Source organism: Cherax quadricarinatus, chromosome 15 (genome assembly GCF_038502225.1).
Source record: "Cherax quadricarinatus isolate ZL_2023a chromosome 15, ASM3850222v1, whole genome shotgun sequence".
Classification (NCBI taxonomy): Eukaryota; Metazoa; Arthropoda; class Malacostraca; order Decapoda; family Parastacidae; genus Cherax; species Cherax quadricarinatus.
The window spans coordinates 11,704,139-11,726,682 of NC_091306.1; the positions used below are offsets into that span (position 1 = coordinate 11,704,139).

The 22,544-nt window shown below is 39.9% G+C and overlaps 1 protein-coding gene across 2 annotated transcripts in view; it reads left to right on the forward strand.

Moving 5' to 3' along the window:
- The window catches only part of PolA1 (DNA polymerase alpha catalytic subunit), a 162,286-nt gene that overhangs the window by 17,335 nt on the left and 122,407 nt on the right, over window positions 1-22,544 (forward strand). For both annotated transcript variants that reach the window (XM_070085157.1, XM_070085158.1), the window contains exon 4: window positions 1,123-1,322. In XM_070085157.1, coding sequence (XP_069941258.1) covers window positions 1,123-1,322 — 200 coding nt within the window. The remainder of the gene's footprint in view (window positions 1-1,122; window positions 1,323-22,544) is intronic.

Sequence of the window (22,544 nt, forward strand, 5' to 3'; positions counted from 1 at the left end):
AGAGGTTGGTGGATGAATTTGGTAGAGTATGTAAAAGAAGAAAATTAAAAGTGAATATAGGAAAGAGTAAGGTTATGAGGATAACAAAAAGATTAGGTGACGAAAGATTGGATATCAGATTGGAGGGAGAGAGTATGGAGGAAGTAAATGTATTCAGATATTTAGGAGTAGATGTGTCAGCAGATTGGTCTATGAAATATGAAGTGAATCATAGAATTGATGAGGGGAAAAGGGAAAGTGGTGCACTTAGGAGTCTTTGGAGACAAAACTTTATCCATGGAAGCAAAGAGGGGAATGTTTGAGAGTATAATTGTACCAACACTTATGGGTGTGAAGCATGGCTGATGAATGTTGCAACGAGGAGAAGGCTGGAGGCAGTGGAGATGTCATGTCTGAGGGCAATGTGTGGTGTGAATATAATGCAGAGAATTTGTAGTTTGGAAATTAGGAGAAGGTGTAGGATTACCAAAACTGTTATCCAGAGGGCTGAGGAGGGGTTGTTGAGGTGGTTCGGACATGTATAGAGAATTGAACAAAATAGAATGACTTCGAGTGTATAAATCTGTAGTGGAGGGAAGGCGGGGTAGGGGTCGGCCTAGGCAGGGTTGGAGGGAGGTAGTAAAGGAGGTTTTGTGTGCGAGGGGCTTGGACTTCCAGCAGGCATCCTTCAGCGTATTTGATAGGAGTGAATAGAGACAAGTGGTTTTCAATACTTGACGTGCTGTTGGAGTGTGAGCAACATAACATTTATGAAGGGATTCAGGGAAACTGGCAGGCCAGACTTGAGTCCTGGAGATGGGAAGTACAGTGTCTACACTCTGAAGGAGGGATGTTAATGTTGCAGTTTTATAACTATAGTGTAAAGCACCCATCTGGCAAGACAGTGATGGAATGAATGATGATGAAAGTTTTTCTTTTTCAGGCCACCCTGCCTTGGTGGGAATCAGCCGATGTGTTAATAAAATAAAATAACTTTTGGTTTAAGAGGAAATAATTCTAACTAAAGTACTATTGTTATTGGTCTCTGTCAGTATCTCATAACTCCTGTGAGGAAAAATATTTCTTTTACATTAGTTCTGTTTATACTGTTCCTAATAATTCTGTACTGGTACATCCCTAAAGATGGCACAGGATATGTGGAAGATGGAAGAGAGATATTTGATGAGGACATAGATGGGGATGAGCTCTTCCTGTCCAAAAAAAATAAGAGTGGCAAAAAGTTTAAAGGATCCAGTGACAAGTCAGGATCATCTGCCAAGCATGCAACTGGCAATATCAAAAGCATGTTGGCCAACATGCCAACAAAAAAGAAAAAAGCTGAGGTAAGAGAGAGTAAATTCATTTTGGTCTTCTGTCATTAGCTGAGCAGCATTATAGATACTGTATTTAGTAATATTTATTGTCCCATCCTTGCTAGACTGGATTTACTGAGTTCTGGTGAGTTTTGGATGCAGTACACAAACATCAAAATTAATTTTTATTCTAATAAGGTATACAAAAGAAAACAAACTACAGCTGACAATTTGTTTGTTGATAACATTAAAGATGGTACCAAGGGGGGCTTGGGGAGAGGGGCTTCAACCTCCCAAAATTACCTCTGTTCCCCCCAAAAATAGTAATGATGTTGCTTCATACAAAAGTCTCATAGGCTTGCATCTAACCTCGAATCCCCTCCCCCTTCCCCTGTTTATTTTTAAATGAATATACAGTAGTACAGGTACAACGCTCATTTACCAGCAACGGACTGTCAGCACCTCTATTAGTCCACACAAAATTATGAGATTACTTTTTTACCACAAATGGCATTGCATGAAGTATGTGCTCACTTACATTGTTTACACTGCAGTTGATAGTGATCCCTTGATTTTATGCAATTCGTAACATTTTGCTAATGATCTTTGTGATTAATTCTACAGTTCTAGTAAAATTCTAAAATTTACTGCTTTGGTAATGTTAGTTCTAGAACATAAGAACATAAGAACGAAGGAACACTGCAGAAGGCCTACTGGCCCATGCGAGGCAGGTCCAAGTCTCCTACCGGCTTAAGCCAATGCACCCAACCTAGTCAGGTCAGGTCACATTGACTTAAGGGAGGAACACGGCAACCGACCTGTTAGCACAAGCTATCAGGTCTAACTCACACCCACCCACATCTACACATGTATTTATCCAACCTATTTTTAAAGCTACACAACGTTCTGGCCTCTATAACGGTACTTGGGAGTTTGTTCCACTCATCCACAACTCTATTACCAAACCAGTACTTTCCTATATCCTTCCTGAATCTGAATTTTTCCAACTTAAAACCATTGCTGCGAGTCCTGTCTAGGCTAGATATTTTCAGCACACTATTTACATCCCCTTTATTTATTCCTGTCTTCCACTTATACACCTCAATCATGTCCCCCCTAATTCTACGTCTTTCTAGAGAGTGCAGTTTCAGGGCCCTTAGTCTATCCTCATAGGGAAGGTTTCTGATACATGGGATCATCTTTGTCATCCTCCTTTGTACATTTTCCAGAGAATTTATATCCATTCTGTAATACGGTGACCAAAACTGTGCAGCATAATCTAAATGAGGCCTAACCAAGGATGTATAGAGTTGAAGAACAACCTGAGGACTCCTATTATTTATGCTTCTTGATATGAAGCCAAGGATTCTATTAGCTTTATTGCGAACACTTATGCACTGTTGTCTTGGTTTCAGATTACTGCTAACCAGAACTCCTAAATCTTTTTCGCAATCCGTAATATTAAGATCTACATTATTTAGTTTCCTAGGTAGTAGGTTGGTAGACAGCAACCGCCCAGGGAGGTACTACCGTCCTGCCAAGTGAGTGTAAAACGAAAGCCTGTAATTGTTTTACATGATGGTAGGATTGCTGGTGTCCTTTTTTCTGTCTCATGAACATGCAAGTTTTCAGGTACGTCTTGCTACTTCTACTTACACTTAGGTCCCACTACACATACATGTACAAGCACATATATACACACCCCTCTGGGTTTTCTTCTATTTTCTTTCTAGTTCTTATTCTTGTTTATTTCCTCTTATCTCCATGGGGAAGTGGAACAGAATTCTTCCTCCGTAAGCCATGCGTGTTGTAAGAGGCGACTAAAATGCCGGGAGCAAGGGGCTAGTAACCTCTTCTCCTGTATATATTACTAAATGTAAAAGGAGAAACTTTCGTTTTTCCTTTTGGGCCACCCCGCCTCGGTGGGATACGGCCGGTGTGTTGAAAGAAGAAGATTATTTAGTTTATATGTGGCATGGTTATTGTCCTGTCCAACATTTAGAACTTTGCATTTGTCTATATTAAACTGCATCTGCCACTTCTCCGACCACTGCATCAGTCTATTCAAATCTTCCTGGAGTGCTCGAATGTCCTCGTCAGAATGAATTTGACGGCCTATTTTGGTGTCATCGGCAAACTTGCCGATGTCGCTCTTTATGCCCTCATCTATGTCGTTTATGTAGATTGTGAACAGCAGGGGGCCCAACACTGACCCCTGTGGAACACCGCTCGTGACGCTTCCCCACTCTGATTTCTCCCCATTTATGCAAACTCTCTGCTGCCTATTTGTCAACCATGCCTCTATCCAGGAAAAAATTTCTCCTCCTATTCCATGTGCTTTAATTTTCCTCAATAGTCTCTGATGTGGGACCCTGTCAAAAGCCTTACTGAAGTCTATATACACAATATCATATTCATTACCATGATCTACCTCCTCAAATACCTTAGTGAAAAAAGTTAATAAATTCGTAAGGCAGGAACGCCCCTTTGTAAAACCATGCTGAGATTCGTTGATTAATTTATGCTTTTCAAGGTGGCTACGAACTGCCTCGGCAATTATTGGTTCCATAAATTTTCCCACTATGGAGGTTAGGCTTATTGGTCTATAGTTCGAAGCTAAGGACCTGTCACCTGTTTTGAAAATAGGTATCACATTTGCCATTTTCCACTTATCTGGCACCATGCCAGTTTGTAGTGATATGTTGAAAAGATTAGCCAAAGGTGTGCTAAGCTCCTCTTTACATTCCTTTAGAACCCTTGCATACAGTTCATCAGGGCCTGGGGATTTGTTAGGTTTTAATTTATCTATTTGCCTAAGGACCATGTCACTTGTGACCCTAATAGTGCACAGTTTATTATCGTCCTGTTCTACATAATTTATCATTACTGGAATATCGCTGGTATCCTCCTGTGTAAAAACTGAGAGGAAGTATGTGTTAAAAATTCTACACATTTCCTTATCACTGTCAGTGAGCTGACCCGAGGAACTTTTGAGTGGGCCTATCTTGTCCCTGATCTTACTTCTGTATACCTGAAAGAATCCTTTTGGGTTAGTCTTCGATTCTCTTGCAACTTTAACCTCATAATCTCTTTTTGCTTTTCTAATTCCCTTTTTTATTTCTCTCTTTAACTGAATATATCGATTTCTTAATTGCCCCTCTCCTCTTTTGATTTGCCTATGTATGCCTCTCTTTTGACCAATCAGATATTTTAATCTATTGTTCATCCATTTAGGATCATTTTTGTTTGATCTGATTTCCCTATTTGGAACATAATTTGACTGAGCAGCTAGAACTATGCCATGGAAAGCATCATATCGGCAACCATCACCACCTACCTGACCCTTAGTCAGGTCATTCCAGTTCAGCCCACCTAAGTAATTTTTCAGTCCTATGAAATCAGCCAAGCGAAAGTCAGGGACGGAGACTTGATTGCCATTATTAGGGGAATTCCATGATATGTTAAAACTGAGTGATTTGTGATCACTCTCCCCAAGCTCATCATTAACCTCAAGATTATTAATTAGTGTTTCCCTACTGGCAAGAACCAAGTCAAGGAGGTTATTTCCCCTAGTTGGCTCTGTCACAAACTGTTTTAAAAAACAATCCTGGATCGTATCAAGAAAGTCACCCGACTCTAAATTTCCTGTCAAATTGCTCCAGTCAATCTGTCTATAGTTGAAATCTCCCATTAGCACAACATTTTCGTATGTAGATGCCTTACGAATTTCGTCCCATAGAAGTTTACTGCACTCCCTATCAAGATTTGGGGCCCTGTAAATCACACCCAAAATTAGTTTTTCTCGGCCCTCGAGAAGCTGTAACCAAACAGATTCAGTGGCTGATGCTTCTAATTTAATATCTTGTCTAACACAACAATTTAAATTGTCTCTGACATACATCGCTACTCCACCACCTTTCCTGTTGACCCTGTCAGTGTGGAATAATTTATAGCCTTGTATGTGACATTCAGAGGGCATCTCTCTATCTTTCAGATTGAGCCAGGTCTCTGTTATAGCAATAATATCTATGTTTCCTGCACTTGCAATTAATCTTAGCTCATCTATCTTATTTCTAACACTCCTGCTATTAGTATAGTAAACCTTAAGGGAGCTAGTCCCTTGCTGCCCTCTGCTGTCCCCCTTTGTTTGCTGAGCTGTTCTATTGTCTTTATTTATAACTTCATGCTGAATGCCTTTTATACATTTACTGTTTCCAACCCTAGTGTTGCAACCTGCTTGTTTCCCACACACACCCATACCTCTATCTTCCATCAGTTTAAAATCATAGGCATTTCACCAATGGCCTTCTCAATCGAGTCTGCAAGTGCTACCACCCCTGCCCCAGAGAGATGTACCCCATCCCTTGCATACATATCATGTTTGCCATAAAAGTTGTTCCAGTTGTCAATGAATGGGATTGCAAGTTCCTTGCAGTATCTGTCTAGCCAGCAATTTACACCAATTGCCCTAGACAACCATTCATTTCCTACTCCCCTTCTAGGCAAGATGCTACATATGATTGGGATCCCTCCCTTAGACTTAATGAAATCTATAGCTGACCTGTACTTATCTAGCAGCTCTTCTCTCCTACCCTTCCCAATATCATTTCCACCAGCACTGAGACAGATAATGGGCTTGTTCCCATTACCTGACATGATATTATCCAGCCTGTTGACAATGTCCCCAACACCAGCTCCAGGGAAGCACACTCTCTCATCTTCTTATTCCTATTACAAAAAGCACGGTCAACATATCTTACCTGAGAGTCACCAACCACAAGAATGCGCTTACCTTCATTAGCAGGGGCAGTAGTACCCTTACCTTCACTGGCCACTGAAGTACATTCATCCTGGAGAACAGAGAAGCGATTTCCTACCTTCAGATCTTCACTCTTAACTTTCCTTACTCTGATGCGCCTCCCATTACTGTGAACAACTCGCCACTTGTAGCAGGTGCTGGGCTGCACCTCACTGCTGGTAGCCGTTGCTACCTCCCCACCTACAGCCTCCTCACAGTGAGAGACAGACTGCACCTCACTGCTAGAAGCCTCATTCCCCACATCTCCAACCACCTCACACTCTCTCCCAGGCCCATTGAGGTGGACCTTCAGCCTCCTAATCTCCTCCTGGAGAAGCAAGACCTCCTCCTTCAACTCTCCAACCTCAGTTTTTAAAACACTGCAGAAGCAAGCCATGCTTTGTAACCGTCCACGCTAATCCCCAAAGCAGCTCAGGGTCTGCAACTTTCTTTGCAAGCACAGCAATAAATAAATTTATTTCATTTATTCATTTATTCTAGTGTTTAACCCTTTAAGGGTCGAGAGGCCCTCTCCTAAACCTGTTCTCATTGTCGAAAATTTTTCGGAAAAACAAAATTATTTTTTCTTATGAAATGATAGAGAATCTTTTCCTGATCATAATGACACCAAAAGTATGAAATTTGATGGAAAACTTAAAGAATTATGCTCTCACGAAGTTAGCGGTCTCGACGATGTTGACGCATCGACGATTTCGCCCACTTTGAGCCCTATTTTTGGCCAATTCCAGTGTACTAGTCGACAAAAATCATAACTATTTCGCTAGAACTCGATTTTTTCTATCGAATGAGCACAAGAAACCACTCATTTACCGATTTCAACTATCCAATAAAGTGGTCAGAAATTAGCAATTTTGCCAATTTCACACAAATTTCAAAAGATGCCAATTTCCAAATAGGGTCCAGAATAAACAAGACAGACATTCCTGACACTAAAATAACATTTCCTCTGTTCATTAGTCATGTCCCTAGACCTTTTTTACATTTCTTTTGCATTCCACTTTGAATTTTTATTCTCACAAAAAATAGATTTAGTGTTATGCAGACTACTGCATTAGTGTAGAAATGGTATAAATAATATCAGCTCACTGTGAAAGAATATTAGACTCACAAGTTGATGTGTATTGGATGTGTGGCATGATTTGTTTACTTTTGAACTTTGGCAAAAATTGAACATTTTTGCTACTTTGAGCTCAATTCCAAGGTACTTTTCATTGTGAAATCAATCAAAATCATCTCAATTTCTGTAATATATCTTCCATTCTATAAAATGAGACCAGGAAAACTAGAATACAACCATAAATACCATACGAAAATACAGTGCGAAGGCGCTGTTTTAAACCGAAAACATGGTCAAAGCTTTTTTTTCTCATTATGCACTGTGTGCTGCAGGATTTTTTTTATACTACGCACACTGACCACATAGACCCATTCTTTCATATGTAGGCCTACCAGCTTTCTCTAGCTAGATTTGAAGGCACTAAAATTTACGCGTACTAGTACGTCGATAACCTTGGTGCATAAGACGTACTAGTACGTCGGAAATCCTGAAAGGGTTAATTAAAGCTTTCAGCAGAAAATGACTAGAACCCCCGTATCCACTGATTCGGTATCTGCTGTTTTAGTTATCCTAGGTTTATTGTGGCCCAAAAATGCCTCTTAATCTTGCATAATAATGGTCCCAAAGTGCAAAAATAAGAAGCTAGCAGTTTTTCAAAGCCTAAGAGAAGCCGTGATGTGCTTCCCATCAGTGAAAAGGTGGTAATTCTCCACTTATTGTACACAATTTATCAATTAAACTTGATAATAGGCACATATAGGACTTACATGTAGGGTTTGCTACTCTCTGCGGTGTCAGTATCCACAGCAGGTCCTTGGGATGTATTCCCCACTCATACGGGGGTCCTACTGTATTTTTGCGATCTGTGTTGGTCCAGCAGAGTTGCTTTACCAGTAAAGCCTAGGAACAAAGAGTGCTGACAGATTGGTATTGTACCCATATTTGGTATTTTTTTGGTATTTTATTCTATATATTTACCATTTTTAACCCTTTCGTTGACTGTGCCATAATACTATGGTTTTGAGGTCACTGTCAATGTTGTAGTACTGTGCCATGAGCTCAACTCTCTCAGATTAGCCATGAGCAGTAAATTTGGGCCTAGATATGAGAAAATGGGTGATAAGTGTGCAACATATAAAAAGATCCTGCAACATGCAGTTCATAATGAGAAAAAAATAACTGCGACCGTGTTTTTGGTTTAAAACAGCGACTTTGCGGTGTATTTTTGTATTTTTTATAATTGTATTCTCGGTTTCTTCGTCTCATTTGATAGAATGGAAGATATATTAAAGAAATAAAGATGACTTTGATTGGTTTCAGGATTGCAAATTGCTTGAAATTGAGCTCAAAGTAGCAGAAATGTTTGATTTTTCCGATGTTCAAGAGTGAACAAATCGCGTCATTTGTTAAATGCACGTCCAACTGGTGGGTCTAATATGCACCAACAAATAAGCCAATATTGTTTATACAATTATTACAATATTGCATCAGAGTAAAATTATTTTTTTGTGAATAAAAAATCAAATGGAATTCATTGTAAAGCCTGAGAATGTAACTGATGAACAGAGGAAATGTTATTTTAGTGCCAGGAATGCCTTCATTGTTTATTTTTGGGCTGTATTTTGAAATTTGTGTGAAATTGGCCAAATTGCCAATTTCTGATCATGTTATTGGGTAGTTGAAATAGTTGACTGGGTAATTTCCTCATACTTAGTCGATAAATTGGAAGACATTCTAGCGAAATAACTAAGATTATTGTCAACCAGAACAGTGTAACTAGCTTAATTGTAATTGGACAAAATCGCTGATGCATAGATATTGCTGACCCAGCAAAATTCGCAGAAGTGTAATTTTGTCATATTTCTTACTTTTTGTTTTATTACTTTCAGAAAAAAATTCTCTACCATTTCATAAGTATTTTTTTCTTTTGACATTGTGGACAAGTTTCAGATCAGGGGTCTGAACATTGAAAGGGTTAAAAAGCAAATACAGTGGACCCCCGGTTTGCGATATTAATCCATTCCTGAAAGCTCATCGTAAACCAAAATTATCGAAAAGTGAATCAATTTTCCCCATAAGAAATAATAGAAATCAAATTAATCCTTGCAAGACACCCAAAACTACGAGAAAAAAAATTTTACCACATGAAATAATAAGTTTAATGCACACAAACTGAAGACGACATGCCCAGTTTGTAGTCTGTATTTTACTAACAATAGAATACATGACACTTACCTTTAATGAAGATCTGGTGATGATTGATGGGATGGGAGGAGGGGAGAGTGTCGACATTGTTAATGTTTAGAAGGAGAATCCCCTTCTATTAGGACTTGAGGTAGCAAGTCCTTTTCTGGGGTTACTTCCCTTCTTCTTTTAATGCCACTAGGACCAGCTTGAGAGTCACTGGACCTCTGTCGCACAATGTATCTGTCCATAGAGGCCTGTACCTCTCGTTCCTGTATGACTTTCCTAAAGTGGTTCACAACAGTGTCATTGTACAGGTTGCCAACACGGCTTGCAGTAGCTGTGTGAGGTCGCTGTTTCGTAATCACGGTTACACCTTTTGCAACAACAGCTTCCTTGATTGCCATTTTCCTGGTCACTATTGTAGAGATGGTTGATTGGGGTTTTGTATGCAACCTGGCCAACTCCGACACACGCACTCCACTTTTGTACTTTGCAATTATCTCTCTTCATTTCAATAGTCATTAGCACCCTTTTTCTCGAAGGGTTGGCACTAGAAGCTTTCTTGGGGCCCATGGTGACTTACATGTATTTTGCAGAAACAAGCACCAAAAACACTGTGATAATATGGAATGTACCGAATGTATCCTTAGATGCGAGCACACTGGCACACACGGGGCAGTTCAGGCCACACGTGGACACGTCTCGGATGAATCGCGTATACCTGTTTTTTTAACAGGAACCGAGGCAAAAAATTTTGCGTTGAAATGCATCGAATACTGGATTTATCAGATACCGATGGCATCGCAAACCGGGGGTCCACTGTATTTGGCTTCATTCATCTGTCATATGCCTATAATTTCAACAGCATTATTGTGTGTTATATTTGGTTAAGAAATATTGAAGCATTTTTATTAACCCTTTGAGGGTTTTGGTCGTACTAGTACGTCTTACGAGTAGGGGTTTTTGACGTACTAGTACGGATGGTTGGAGTGGTTGGTGCAATTATTTAATAAATGTATGGAAGAGGGTAAGGTACCTAGGGATTGGCAGAGAGCATGCATAGTTCCTTTGTATAAAGGCAAAGGGGATAAAAGAGAGTGCAAAAATTATAGGGGGATAAGTCTGTTGAGTGTACCTGGTAAAGTGTATGGTAGAGTTATAATTGAAAGAATTAAGAGTAAGACGGAGAATAGGATAGCAGATGAACAAGGAGGCTTTAGGAAAGGTAGGGGGTGTGTGGACCAGGTGTTTACAGTGAAACATATAAGTGAACAGTATTTAGATAAGGCTAAAGAGGTCTTTGTGGCATTTATGGATTTGGAAAAGGCGTATGACAGGGTGGATAGGGGGGCAATGTGGCAGATGTTGCAAGTGTATGGTGTAGGAGGTAGGTTACTGAAAGCAGTGAAGAGTTTTTACGAGGATAGTGAGGCTCAAGTTAGAGTATGTAGGAAAGAGGGAAATTTTTTCCCAGTAAAAGTAGGCCTTAGACAAGGATGTGTGATGTCACCGTGGTTGTTTAATATATTTATAGATGGGGTTGTAAGAGAAGTAAATGCGAGGGTTTTGGCAAGAGGCGTGGAGTTAAAAGATAAAGAATCACACACAAAGTGGGAGTTGTCACAGCTGCTCTTTGCTGATGACACTGTGCTCTTGGGAGATTCTGAAGAGAAGTTGCAGAGATTGGTGGATGAATTTGGTAGGGTGTGCAAAAGAAGAAAATTAAAGGTGAATACAGGAAAGAGTAAGGTTATGAGGATAACAAAAAGATTAGGTGATGAAAGATTGAATATCAGATTGGAGGGAGAGAGTATGGAGGAGGTGAACGTATTCAGATATTTGGGAGTGGACGTGTCAGCGGATGGGTCTATGAAAGATGAGGTGAATCATAGAATTGATGAGGGAAAAAGAGTGAGTGGTGCACTTAGGAGTCTGTGGAAACAAAGAACTTTGTCCTTGGAGGCAAAGAGGGGAATGTATGAGAGTATAGTTTTACCAACGCTCTTATATGGGTGTGAAGCGTGGGTGATGAATGTTGCAGCGAGGAGAAGGCTGGAGGCAGTGGAGATGTCATGTCTGAGGGCAATGTGTGGTGTGAATATAATGCAGAGAATTCGTAGTTTGGAAGTTAGGAGGAGGTGCGGGATTACCAAAACTGTTGTCCAGAGGGCTGAGGAAGGGTTGTTGAGGTGGTTCGGACATGTAGAGAGAATGGAGCGAAACAGAATGACTTCAAGAGTGTATCAGTCTGTAGTGGAAGGAAGGCGGGGTAGGGGTCGGCCTAGGAAGGGTTGGAGGGAGGGGGTAAAGGAGGTTTTGTGTGCGAGGGGCTTGGACTTCCAGCAGGCATGCGTGAGCGTGTTTGATAGGAGTGAATGGAGACAAATGGTTTTTAATACTTGACGTGCTGTTGGAGTGTGAGCAAAGTAACATTTATGAAGGGATTCAGGGAAACCGGCAGGCCGGACTTGAGTCCTGGAGATGGGAAGTACAGTGCCTGCACTCTGAAGGAGGGGTGTTAATGTTGCAGTTTAAAAACTGTAGTGTAAAGCACCCTTCTGGCAAGACAGTGATGGAGTGAATGATGGTGAAAGTTTTTCTTTTTCGGGCCACCCTGCCTTGGTGGGAATCGGCCGGTGTGATAATAAAAAAATAAAAATAGTACGGATAAATTCTAGCGGCCTCAAATCTAGTGGGAGAAAGCTGGTAGGCCTTCATATGAAAGAATGGGTCTATGTGGTCAGTGTGCACAGTCTAAAAAAAATCCTGCAGCACACAGTGCATAATGAGAAAAAAAAAACTGACCATTTTTTTGGAATAAATCAGCGACTTTGCAGTGTATTTTCGTATGGTATTTATTGTTGTATTCTAGTTTTCTTGGTCTCATTTTATAGAATGGAAGACATATTACAGAAATTGAGATGATTTTGACTGGTTTTACAATGAAAGGTGCCTTGAAATTGAGCTCAAAGTAGCAGAAATGTTCGATTTTTACCAAACTTCAAAAGTAAACAAATCGTGCCAAGCATGCAATACACGTCAACTGGTGAGTCTAATATTCTTTCACAAGTGCACCAATAATATTTATACCATTTTTTACACTAATGCAGTAGTCTGCATAACAGTAAATCTTATATTTTTTGTGAGAATAAAAATTCAAAGTGGAAAGCAAAAGAATATAAGAGGGGCCTTGAGACGTGACTAATGACTATAGGAAATGTCATTTTAGTGCCAGGAATGTCTTTCTTGTTTATTCTGGACCCTATTCGGAAATTGGCATCTTTTGAAATTTGTGTGAAATTGGCAAAATTGCTAAATTCTGACCACTGTACTGGATAGTTGAATTTCATAAATGGGTGGTTTCTTGCACCCATTCGATAGAAAAAATGGAGTTCTAGTGAAATATTCATGGTTTTTGTCGACTAGTACATTGAAATTGGCCGAAAATGGGGCTCAAAGTGGGCAAAATCGCCGATGCGTAAACATCGCCGAGACCGCTAACTTTGCGAGAGCATAATTCCGTAAGTTTTCTATCAAATTTCAAGCTTTTGGTGTCTTTATGATCGGGAAAAGATTCTCTATCTTTTCATAAGATAAAATAATTTTTTTTTTTTTAAATTTGGCCGACCCTGAGAACGAGTTTCGGAGAGGGCCTGTCGACCTTCAAAGGGTTAATCAAGATAGTCATGCCTTTTATAATTTTGAAGACTGGTAATATCATCTCTCAAGATTTGTTTTGCAAGGCTGGGAAAATTAAGTTCTCTAGGGGACTGTTTTTGTCACCCTGTACTGCATACCTTATAGTTCATCAACCTGTAATCCTTAAAACAAATATTCCCAATAAATGTTATATAGCATGTATTGATATGCTATTCAGTTCTCTTTCTCCCTTGTAATTCCTTGTTGGCCTACAGCGCTCTGCATGCACATCTGAATGTCACTCATTTATGTACAAACATTGTATCATGCTGAAATAAAGTACAGTATTTAATCTAATCTAAATGTATGAGGATGAATGAAAGTGTAAATACAAAAACTTAATACCATGCTTGCATTTTTTTACTTCCTCAGTACACTGCTTATTTGGTTTAAAATTACAGTGGACCCTCAGCTAACGATGGCATCAGCTAATGTTAAATCCAGCTAACGATACATTTTAACGCAAAAAATTTGCCTCAGCTAACGCTAAAAAACGCACCCATCGCGATTCGTTTGAGACGTGTCCACTTGTGGCCTGAGCGCGCCTTAGTTGTCCTGTGGGTGCCAGTGTTTACAAGCCAGCCAGTGAGGTCGCATCCACGCATACAATCGGAACATTTCATATTATCACAGCGTTTTTAGTGATTGTGCCTGCAAAATAAGTCACCATGGGCCCCAAGAAAGCTTCTAGTGCCAACCCTGTGATAAAAAGGGTGAGAATTAGTATGGAAATTAAGAAAGATGTTGAAGGGTTTGGGGCTAACCCTGAGATGCCTATGCCAGTTGTGGAATCCATTGTGCCTACTTCAAAGATTAAGGAAATGTGTGCAAAGTGGGTTGAATTGCAAATCTTTATGGATGAAAATCATCCTGACACAGCTATTGCAAGCCATGCTGGTGACTATTACAATGACAGTGTTGTGGCCCATTTTAGGCAAATCTTAAAGGAACGGGAGGTACAGACCTCTATAGGCAGATTTGTTGTGTGACAGAGGTCTAGTGACTCTCAAGCTGGTCCTAGTGGCATTAAAAGAAGGGATGTATCCCCGGAAAAGGACTTGATATCTCAAGTCCTAATGGAAGGGGATTCCCCTTCTAAACAATAACAACTTCCACACTCTCCCCTCCTCCCATCCCATCAATCATCACCAGATCTTCAATAAAGGTAAGTGTCAGTTTGTGTGTATTAAAATTAATATTTCATGTGGTAAAAAAAAAATTTTCATGCTTTGGGGTGTCTTGCACAGATTAATTTGATTTCCATTATTTCTTATGGGGAAAATTAATTCAGCTAACGATGAGCTTTCAGGAACAGATTAATATTGTTAGCTGAGGGTCCACTGTATTTGACATTTACAAGAATACTCTCGGGTCTCTGTAGTACAGCCTTTCCTCACTTAACCCTTTGAGGGTTTTCGTCATACTAGTACGTCTTACGCGTAGGGGTTTTTGACGTACTAGTACGCATAAATTCTAGCGGCCTCAAATCTCGCGCGAAAAGGCTGATAGGCCTAGGTGTGAGAGAATGGGTCTGCGTGGTCAGTGTGCGCGGTAGAAAAAAAATCTGGGACCCAGTGGTGCATTGTGGGAATGCCCTCTTAGTAAACAATGTCCACCATGCCTCGCGGTAAGAAGCTCCTCACTCCTCGGCGAATTGGGACACTTTTGTTCCCCAGTGACAGTTCTAATAGTGATGGAAGTGCCAGTGAAGATGAGTTTCGTGGTTTTAGTGAGGTTTTGACCGAAACTAATGACCATAATATCGGTAATAGTGAAGAAAACCCAGACGACCCTCAGCCTTCCACCTCTGGTGCTGGGCCCTCGTGTTCACGTTCAGTTGTTCCAGAACCCAAGAGGAAACTTCTATTTTCCCAAATCCCAGACTCAGATGAGAGCATGGGTGATGATAGTGATAGTGAATATGAACTACAAGCTCTTCAAACTAGTTCCAGTAGTGATAGTGAAGTGCAATATTCCCCAGTGAAGCGTCAGTATATACGACGATATATGCGCTCTGGAAGTGTGCCATATGTTATACCAAGGGGAAGGAGTGTATCTCGGAGTACATCCCGTGGCTGTACAACAGGAACAGACAGTGAAAATGACGAAGATACTGTTGCAATTGGGATGGAAAATGTGCGTGGTGGTAGTGGTGCTGGCGGTGAGGCACCAGCAGTGGGCCATGCTGCCACCCACGCTGCCAGCCACGCCGCTGCCTCAGCTGATCTAGAACAAAGGCCACCATCCCCCACTCCCCCACCACACCAGCCTCCACAACCACAACCTCCACAACCACAACCACCTGTCATTGTCCAGTACCCACCAGCAGACCGCACCTGGGATTGGCAGGAAGCTGTCAATTTTGTTCCAAATCCCCACCAGTTTGATGGCAGCCAAAGTGGAATACGGCCATCTTGTGCACTTGGGAACAATGCCACTGAACTGGAATGTTTCGAGTTATTCTTTGACGAACCACTGATGAAAAGTATTGTCATGGAAAGCAACACATACTACGAGTACACCATGGCAAACACAATACTTTCACCAAAATCACGTCTACACCAATGGAAGGAGGCAACTGTGGCTGAGATGTATCTTTTCTTTGCCACAATAATGCTTATGCCACATGTGTATAAGCACAAAGTGAAATCATACTGGTCAACAGACCCCCTGATTGCAACACCAGGTTTCAGTGATATAATGCCAGTGAATCGATTTGTGCTAATGTTACGTATGCTTCACTTCTCAGATAAAACCAGGCCTGACAGAACTGACAGGTTATATAAGATTAGGAATGTGTTTGTGTATCTGAAACAGAAATTCAGTACTCATTTTTATCCCTTCAGGAAGCTTGTAATTGACGAGTCTTTGATTCTGTTCAAAGGAACTCTCTTTTTCAAGCAGTACATACCAAGCAAGAGGAAACGCTTTGGTATAAAGTTGTTTGTGCTTTGTGATTGTTACAGTGGTCTGGTATTGGATATTATTGTGTACACTGGAAGTTATACATTGCAAAATACCAGGAAGTTATTGGGCATCTCAGGTGATGTGGTTCGAACAATGATAGAACCATACCTTGGTAAGGGGCATATATTATATACAGATAACTGGTACACAAGCCCCTCACTCAGTGATTTTTTGCGAGTGAACATGACAGATGTGTGTGGCACAGTGCGTGCAAATCGAAAACATATGCCCAGGTTTGATGCTGGCACTCGCAGAGGTGAGGTGCAGGCGTTTGCTGCCAATGACATCATGGCATTTCGGTGGCATGACAAACGAGATGTCACACTGTTGTCATCAATTCACCCTAATGAAATGGCAGACAGTGGCAGGCAGCATAGAGAGAGAAATGAACCCATTCTAAAACCTGCAGCTGTGATTGATTACACCTTCAACATGCGTTCAGTGGACAAATGTGACATGCAGATTGGGTTTGCTGATTGTGTTCGCAAGAGTTATAAGTGGTACATCAAACTGTTTTTCCATCTTCTGGACATTTCCATGCTCAATGCTTATAATATGTATAAGATGAGCACCAGAAACAAACCACAGTACGGCGAATTCTGTTTGTCATCAGACAAATAGTATTCAAGTACCAAGGAAATGCACCTGCAATTGACCGCCCACCAAATTATCAACAACTACCTGCTCGTCTGAAGCATGGTGATCACTTCCTGGTAAAACTGCCTGCTACTGCTTTGAAGAAAAAGGCTCAGAAGAGGTGTTACGTCTGTTCACATACAAAAAAACGCCCACGACAACGCAGAGACACTCGTTTTATGTGTGAGGAGTGCAAAACTCCACTGTGCATGACACCATGTTTCAAAGAGTTCCACAGGCTGCAGAACTTCTAGAAACATGTCCTGTGACTGTATATGTGTATATAAAATATAGAAAAATAGTAATAAACAACATTTCATATTGTTTGTTTGTGTAAATATTTTCTGTAAACAAAATAATGACAACAGTGTTTACGCCCTTATTGTGTAGTATTGAAAAAGAAATAACTTACAAAATACTGATCATGTTGGCCTCAGAGGCCATAAAAGTTACTCAGAAAAAGAAAAATTGAAAAAAAAATTGAAAATAGTACATAAAAAAGTAAATAGAAAAATACCGGGTGACGGCAGTCGGCGATGTTACCATATGTTGTTCAATTTTGGCAAATTTCACACCTCCATATCTTGGTAAGTATTGACGCTAAAATTTTTTTGTTTAGCCTATAATGTTTAGAAAAAAATACTCTATTTTTTCATAAGAAAAAATAATTTTTTTTTTTTTTTTGAAATTTGGCCGACCCTGAGAACGAGTTTCGGAGAGGGCCTGTCGACCCTCAAAGGGTTAATGATGGAGTTCCGTTCCTAAGACCACGTTGGTAAACCAATTCGTTGCTAAGTGAGGAGCATACTATAATGGTAGTGAGTTTGTGTCAACCATCTTGATATTGTTTTAACCCTTTGAGGGTCGACAGGCCCTCTCCGAAACTCGTTCTCAGGGTCAGCCAAATTTAAAAAAAAAAAAAATTATTTTCTCTTATGAAAAGATAGAGAATCTTTTCCCGATCATAACGACACCAAAAGTTTGAAATTTGATAGAAAACTTACGGAATTATGCTCTCGCAAAGTTAGCGGTCTCGGCGATGTTTACGCATCGGCGATTTTGCCCACTTTGAGCCCCATTTTCGGCCAATTTCACTGTACTAGTCGACAAAAAACATGAATATTTCGCTAGAACTCCATTTTTTCTATCGAATGGGTGCAAGAAACCACCCATTTATAAATTCAACTATCCAGTACAGTGGTCAGAATTTAGCAATTTTGCCAATTTCACACAAATTTCAAAAGATGCCAATTTCCGAATAGGGTCCAGTATAAACAAGAAAGACATTCCTGGCACTAAAATGACATTTCCTCTAGTGATTAGTCACGTCTCAAGGCCCCTCATATATTCTTTTGCTTTCCACTTTGAATTTTTATTCTCACAAAAAATATAAGATTTACTGTTATGCAGACTATTGCATTAGTGTAAAAAATGGTATAAATATTATTGGTGCACTTGTGAAAGAATATTAGACTCACCAGTTGACGTGTATTGCACGCTTGGCACGATTTGTTTACTTTTGAAGTTTGGTAAAAATCGAACATTTCTGCTACTTTGAGCTCAATTTCAAGGCACCTTTCATTGTAAAACCAGTCAAAATCATCTCAATTTCAGTAATATGTCTTCCATTCTATAAAATGAGACCAAGAAAACTAGAATACAACAATAAATACCATACGAAAATACACTGCAAAGTCGCTGATTTATTAAAAAAAAATGGTCAAAGTTTTTTTTTCTCATTTTGCACTGTGTGCTGCAGGATTTTTTTTAGACTGTGCACACTGACCACATAGACCCATTCTTTCATATGAAGGCCTACCAGCTTTCTCCCACTAGATTTGAGGCCGCTAGAATTTATGAGTACTAGTACGTCAAAAACCCCTACGCGTAAGACGTACTAGTACGACGAAAACCCTCAAAGGGTTAACCCTTTGACTGCCGCAACCTCAAATCCAGAGGTGTCTCCAGGTGTCAAAAATTTTTTGAAAAAAAAAAAATTTCTTACAAAATAATAGAGAATCTTTTCCCGATGGTAATGACACCAAAAGAATGAAATTTGATGGAAAACTTAGGGAATTGCGCTCTCGTGAAGTTAGCGACCAGCTATATTTACTAATCGGCAATTTCACCCACTTTGAGCCCTATTTTTGGCTAATTCCATTGTTCCAGTCGACCAAACTCATAGCTATTTCTTTAGAATTCCATTTTTTCTTTCAATTGAGTACAAGAAACTGCCCATTTACTGATTTCAACTACCCAATAACGTGGTCAGAAATTTGCAATTTGGCCAATTTCACGCAAATTAAAAAATATGCCAATTTCAAAATAGGGTCCACAATGAACAATGCAGACATTCCTGGCTCTAAAATAACATTTTCTTTGTTCATCAGTCACATCTCCAAGCCCCTCTGATAAAACCCTTGCTTTCTATTTTAAATTTTTATTCAAACAAAAAATAGAAGATTTACTGTTATGCAGAGTACTGCAGTATTGTAATAATTGTATAAATAATATCAACCCATTCATGACTGCATATTAGAATGCTAATTGGACATTTATTGGACAACGATATCATTTGTTTACTTTTGAACATTGGTAAAAATCATACATTTCCCCTACTTTGAGTTCCATTTCAAGGTTCTTTTCATAGTAAAACCAATCAAAATCACATCTATTTCTATAATATGTTTTCCAATCTATCAGATGAGACCAAGAAAATGAGAATACAACCATAAATACTATACAAAAATACACCACAAAGTCGGCGTTTTAATCCAAAAAGTATTGGAGTTTTTTTTCTCGTCATGCACTGCATGCTGCAGGATTTTTTTATATGGTGCACACTGACCCATTTTCTCACATGTGGGCCTACCAGCTTCCTCCTGCTTGATTTGAAGCCGCTAAAATTTTTGAGTATACGCCAAACACGGTGGCTTGTAAGACGTATTTATATACTACTGAAACAGTCAAAGGGTTGATGTCACCTTTACACCATTTATAACATTTCTTGTATATTTTTAAGTGTTTATACAGTAATATACTGTATGTTGTAATAGACAGAATAGAGGAAATCAGCTCTAATATACATTATTTAAGTATGCATACTGATGAGAGAGCCCGTCGTAAGTCCAAATTGTCGGTAAACGAGTATGTCGCTAAGTGAGGAGAGGCTGTATTTGCATTTATAAAATATGGAAATTAGTCTTTTCATTTTTCCTATGCATATTATTTTGCATTTACACCTACCATCCGACTTACGACCTGCTCGACTTACGACCACTCGACTTACGACCACTCGACTTACGACCACTCGACTTACGACCACTCGACTTACGACCGTATTTTTTATGCCAAATTTCTGGGAAATAAACAACTATTTGTGTTGTACACAGTGTTTATCCTAAACCTTACAGTATAAAATACAGTACTAACAACATAAAAAGTAAAGTAAATCATGAAATTCCAAAATAAAACAATAAAATAAAGTCATTACAAAAATGTTTTGTTGATATTCAGTAGTAAAGTTCGACTTACGACCATTTCGACTTAATACCGGTTTCTCGGAACCGAACTCGGTCGTAAGTCGGATGGTAGGTGTATTTATCAAGTATTCTAATTGGCTTAAATTTTTGGCCTGAAATCTGTTGTCATACGGGCAGTTTAACTTTGCCAGTTGATTTGATCATCACTGAATTTTGAAATTGTACAACATAACCAAGAATTGATGTCGTTTATGTATATAAAGAAAAGAATTGGTTTGTGACTGGTCCCATTTACAGTGGACCCCCGAGTTTCAGCAGCATCGACTTTAGTGAAATTCAATTTTCGGCAAGTTTTTTTGCCAAATCTGGCCTCAAGTTTCGTGATTAGACTCATGATTCGGCGACCGTCCGGTACCCGTCTGCCCGTCACCGCACACACAAAGCCAGTCTCCCACACCATTCACGCTCAGTGTGCCATTGTTTACCAACACGTGACCATCACCCCACGGGTTCATACATAATAATCCATTGTTTTTTGTGATTGTAACTGCTAAATAAGTCACCATGGGCCCAAGGAAAGCTAGTGCAAGCCCTTTGGTAAAGAAAGCGAAGAACACGATCCAGAGGGATTTTGAAGGGTTTGAGGCAGACCCTGACCCTGCAGACCCTCTGCTTGTTGTGGAAGGTGTTGTGGCATTGGGCAAGTCCATGGGGTTGGAGGTGAGTGACGGGGATGTGGAAGAGTTGGTGGAGGACCACAGGGAAGAACTAACCACTGACGAACTGCAAGAGCTTTAACTGGAACAGCATCAGACCACAGCTAAGGAACTTGCTTCAGAGGAGGAAAAGAGAGTGAAGGAGGTCCTCGCCTTCTTCGGTGATTAAGGACATGTGTTCAGAGTGGAATGAGTTGCAAAGTTTTGTTGAAAAGTATCACCCTGACCAAGCTGAAACAAGCCTTATCTACAACATGTTCAGTGACAAAACCTTGTCCCACTTCAAGCAAATCATAAAGAAATGTCAGAAACAGACCTCTCTGGATAGATATTTTGTGCGACAGGGGTCCAGTGACTTAGGTTGTTCCCAGTGGCATTGAAAGAAGAAGGGAAGTAACCCCAGAAAAGGACTTGCTACCTGAAGTCCTAATGGAAGGAGATTCTCCTTCCAAACAATAGTGTACACCTTCCTCCTATCCCTTCCTCCCATCTTCCATCCACCCAGAAGTCTTCAGTAAAGGTAAGTGTAATGTTATTATTATTTTTTATATGCATGTACTTGATTTCTGATTGTTTTCAGTATGTAAATCTTTATTTAATTTGAAAAAAAAAATTTATTTTAATATTTTTGAGTGTTTGGAACGGATTAATTTTATTTCCATTATTTCTTATGGGGAAAATGGTTTCGAGTTTCGTGAATTTCGACTTTCGGCAGGCTCTCTGAAACGGATTAATCACGAAACTCGGGGGTCCACTGTAATTTAATTATAATTTTGCCTTGGTAAATTTTTTAAAAATAAAATGGGAGAAAACATTAAAAAAAAAAAAAAGCAATGTTGGAGGCTAAATCAAGTGATGACAGTCCTCACTGCTATCTAGACATTCACTCTAGTTTTGACATCAACTCTTCATCACAATAAGTCAGATTTAAACCTTCATGAGTACACATTAGCTGTTTATGAAAATTTTGCCTTGATTCATAAAAATGCCTTAATGTAATAATTCTGTTGATGTTATAGGCACATGATAATTGAATAAAGCCAAATATTTGCTCTTTAAAGATGGTAAATATATGGAACAAAATTATTTTTTTTATTATCACACTGGCCGATTCCCACCAAGGCAGGGTGGCCCGAAAAAGAAAAACTTTCACCATCATTCACTCCATCACTGTCTTGCCAGAAGGGTGCTTTACACTACAGCTTTTAAACTGTAACATTAACACCCCTCCTTCAGAGTGCAGGCACTGTACTTCCCATCTCCAGGACTCAAGTCCGGCCTGCCGGTTTCCCTGAACCCCTTCATAAATGTTACTCTGCTCACACTCCAACAGCACGTCAAGTATTAAAAACCATTTGTCTCCATTCACTCCTACCAAACACGCTCACACATGCCTGCTGGAAGTCCAAGCCCCTCACACATAAAACCTCCTTTACCCCCTCCCTCCAACCTTTCCTAGGCCGACCCCTAACCCGCCTTCCTTCCACTACAGACTGATACACTCTTGAAGTTATTCTGTTTCGCTCCATTCTCTCCACATGTCCGAACCACCTCAACAACCCTTCCTCAGCCCTCTGGACAACAGTTTTGGTAATCCCGCACCTCCTCCTAACTTCCAAACTACGAATTCTCTGCATTATATTCACACCACACATTGCTCTCAGACATGACATCTCCACTGCCTCCAGC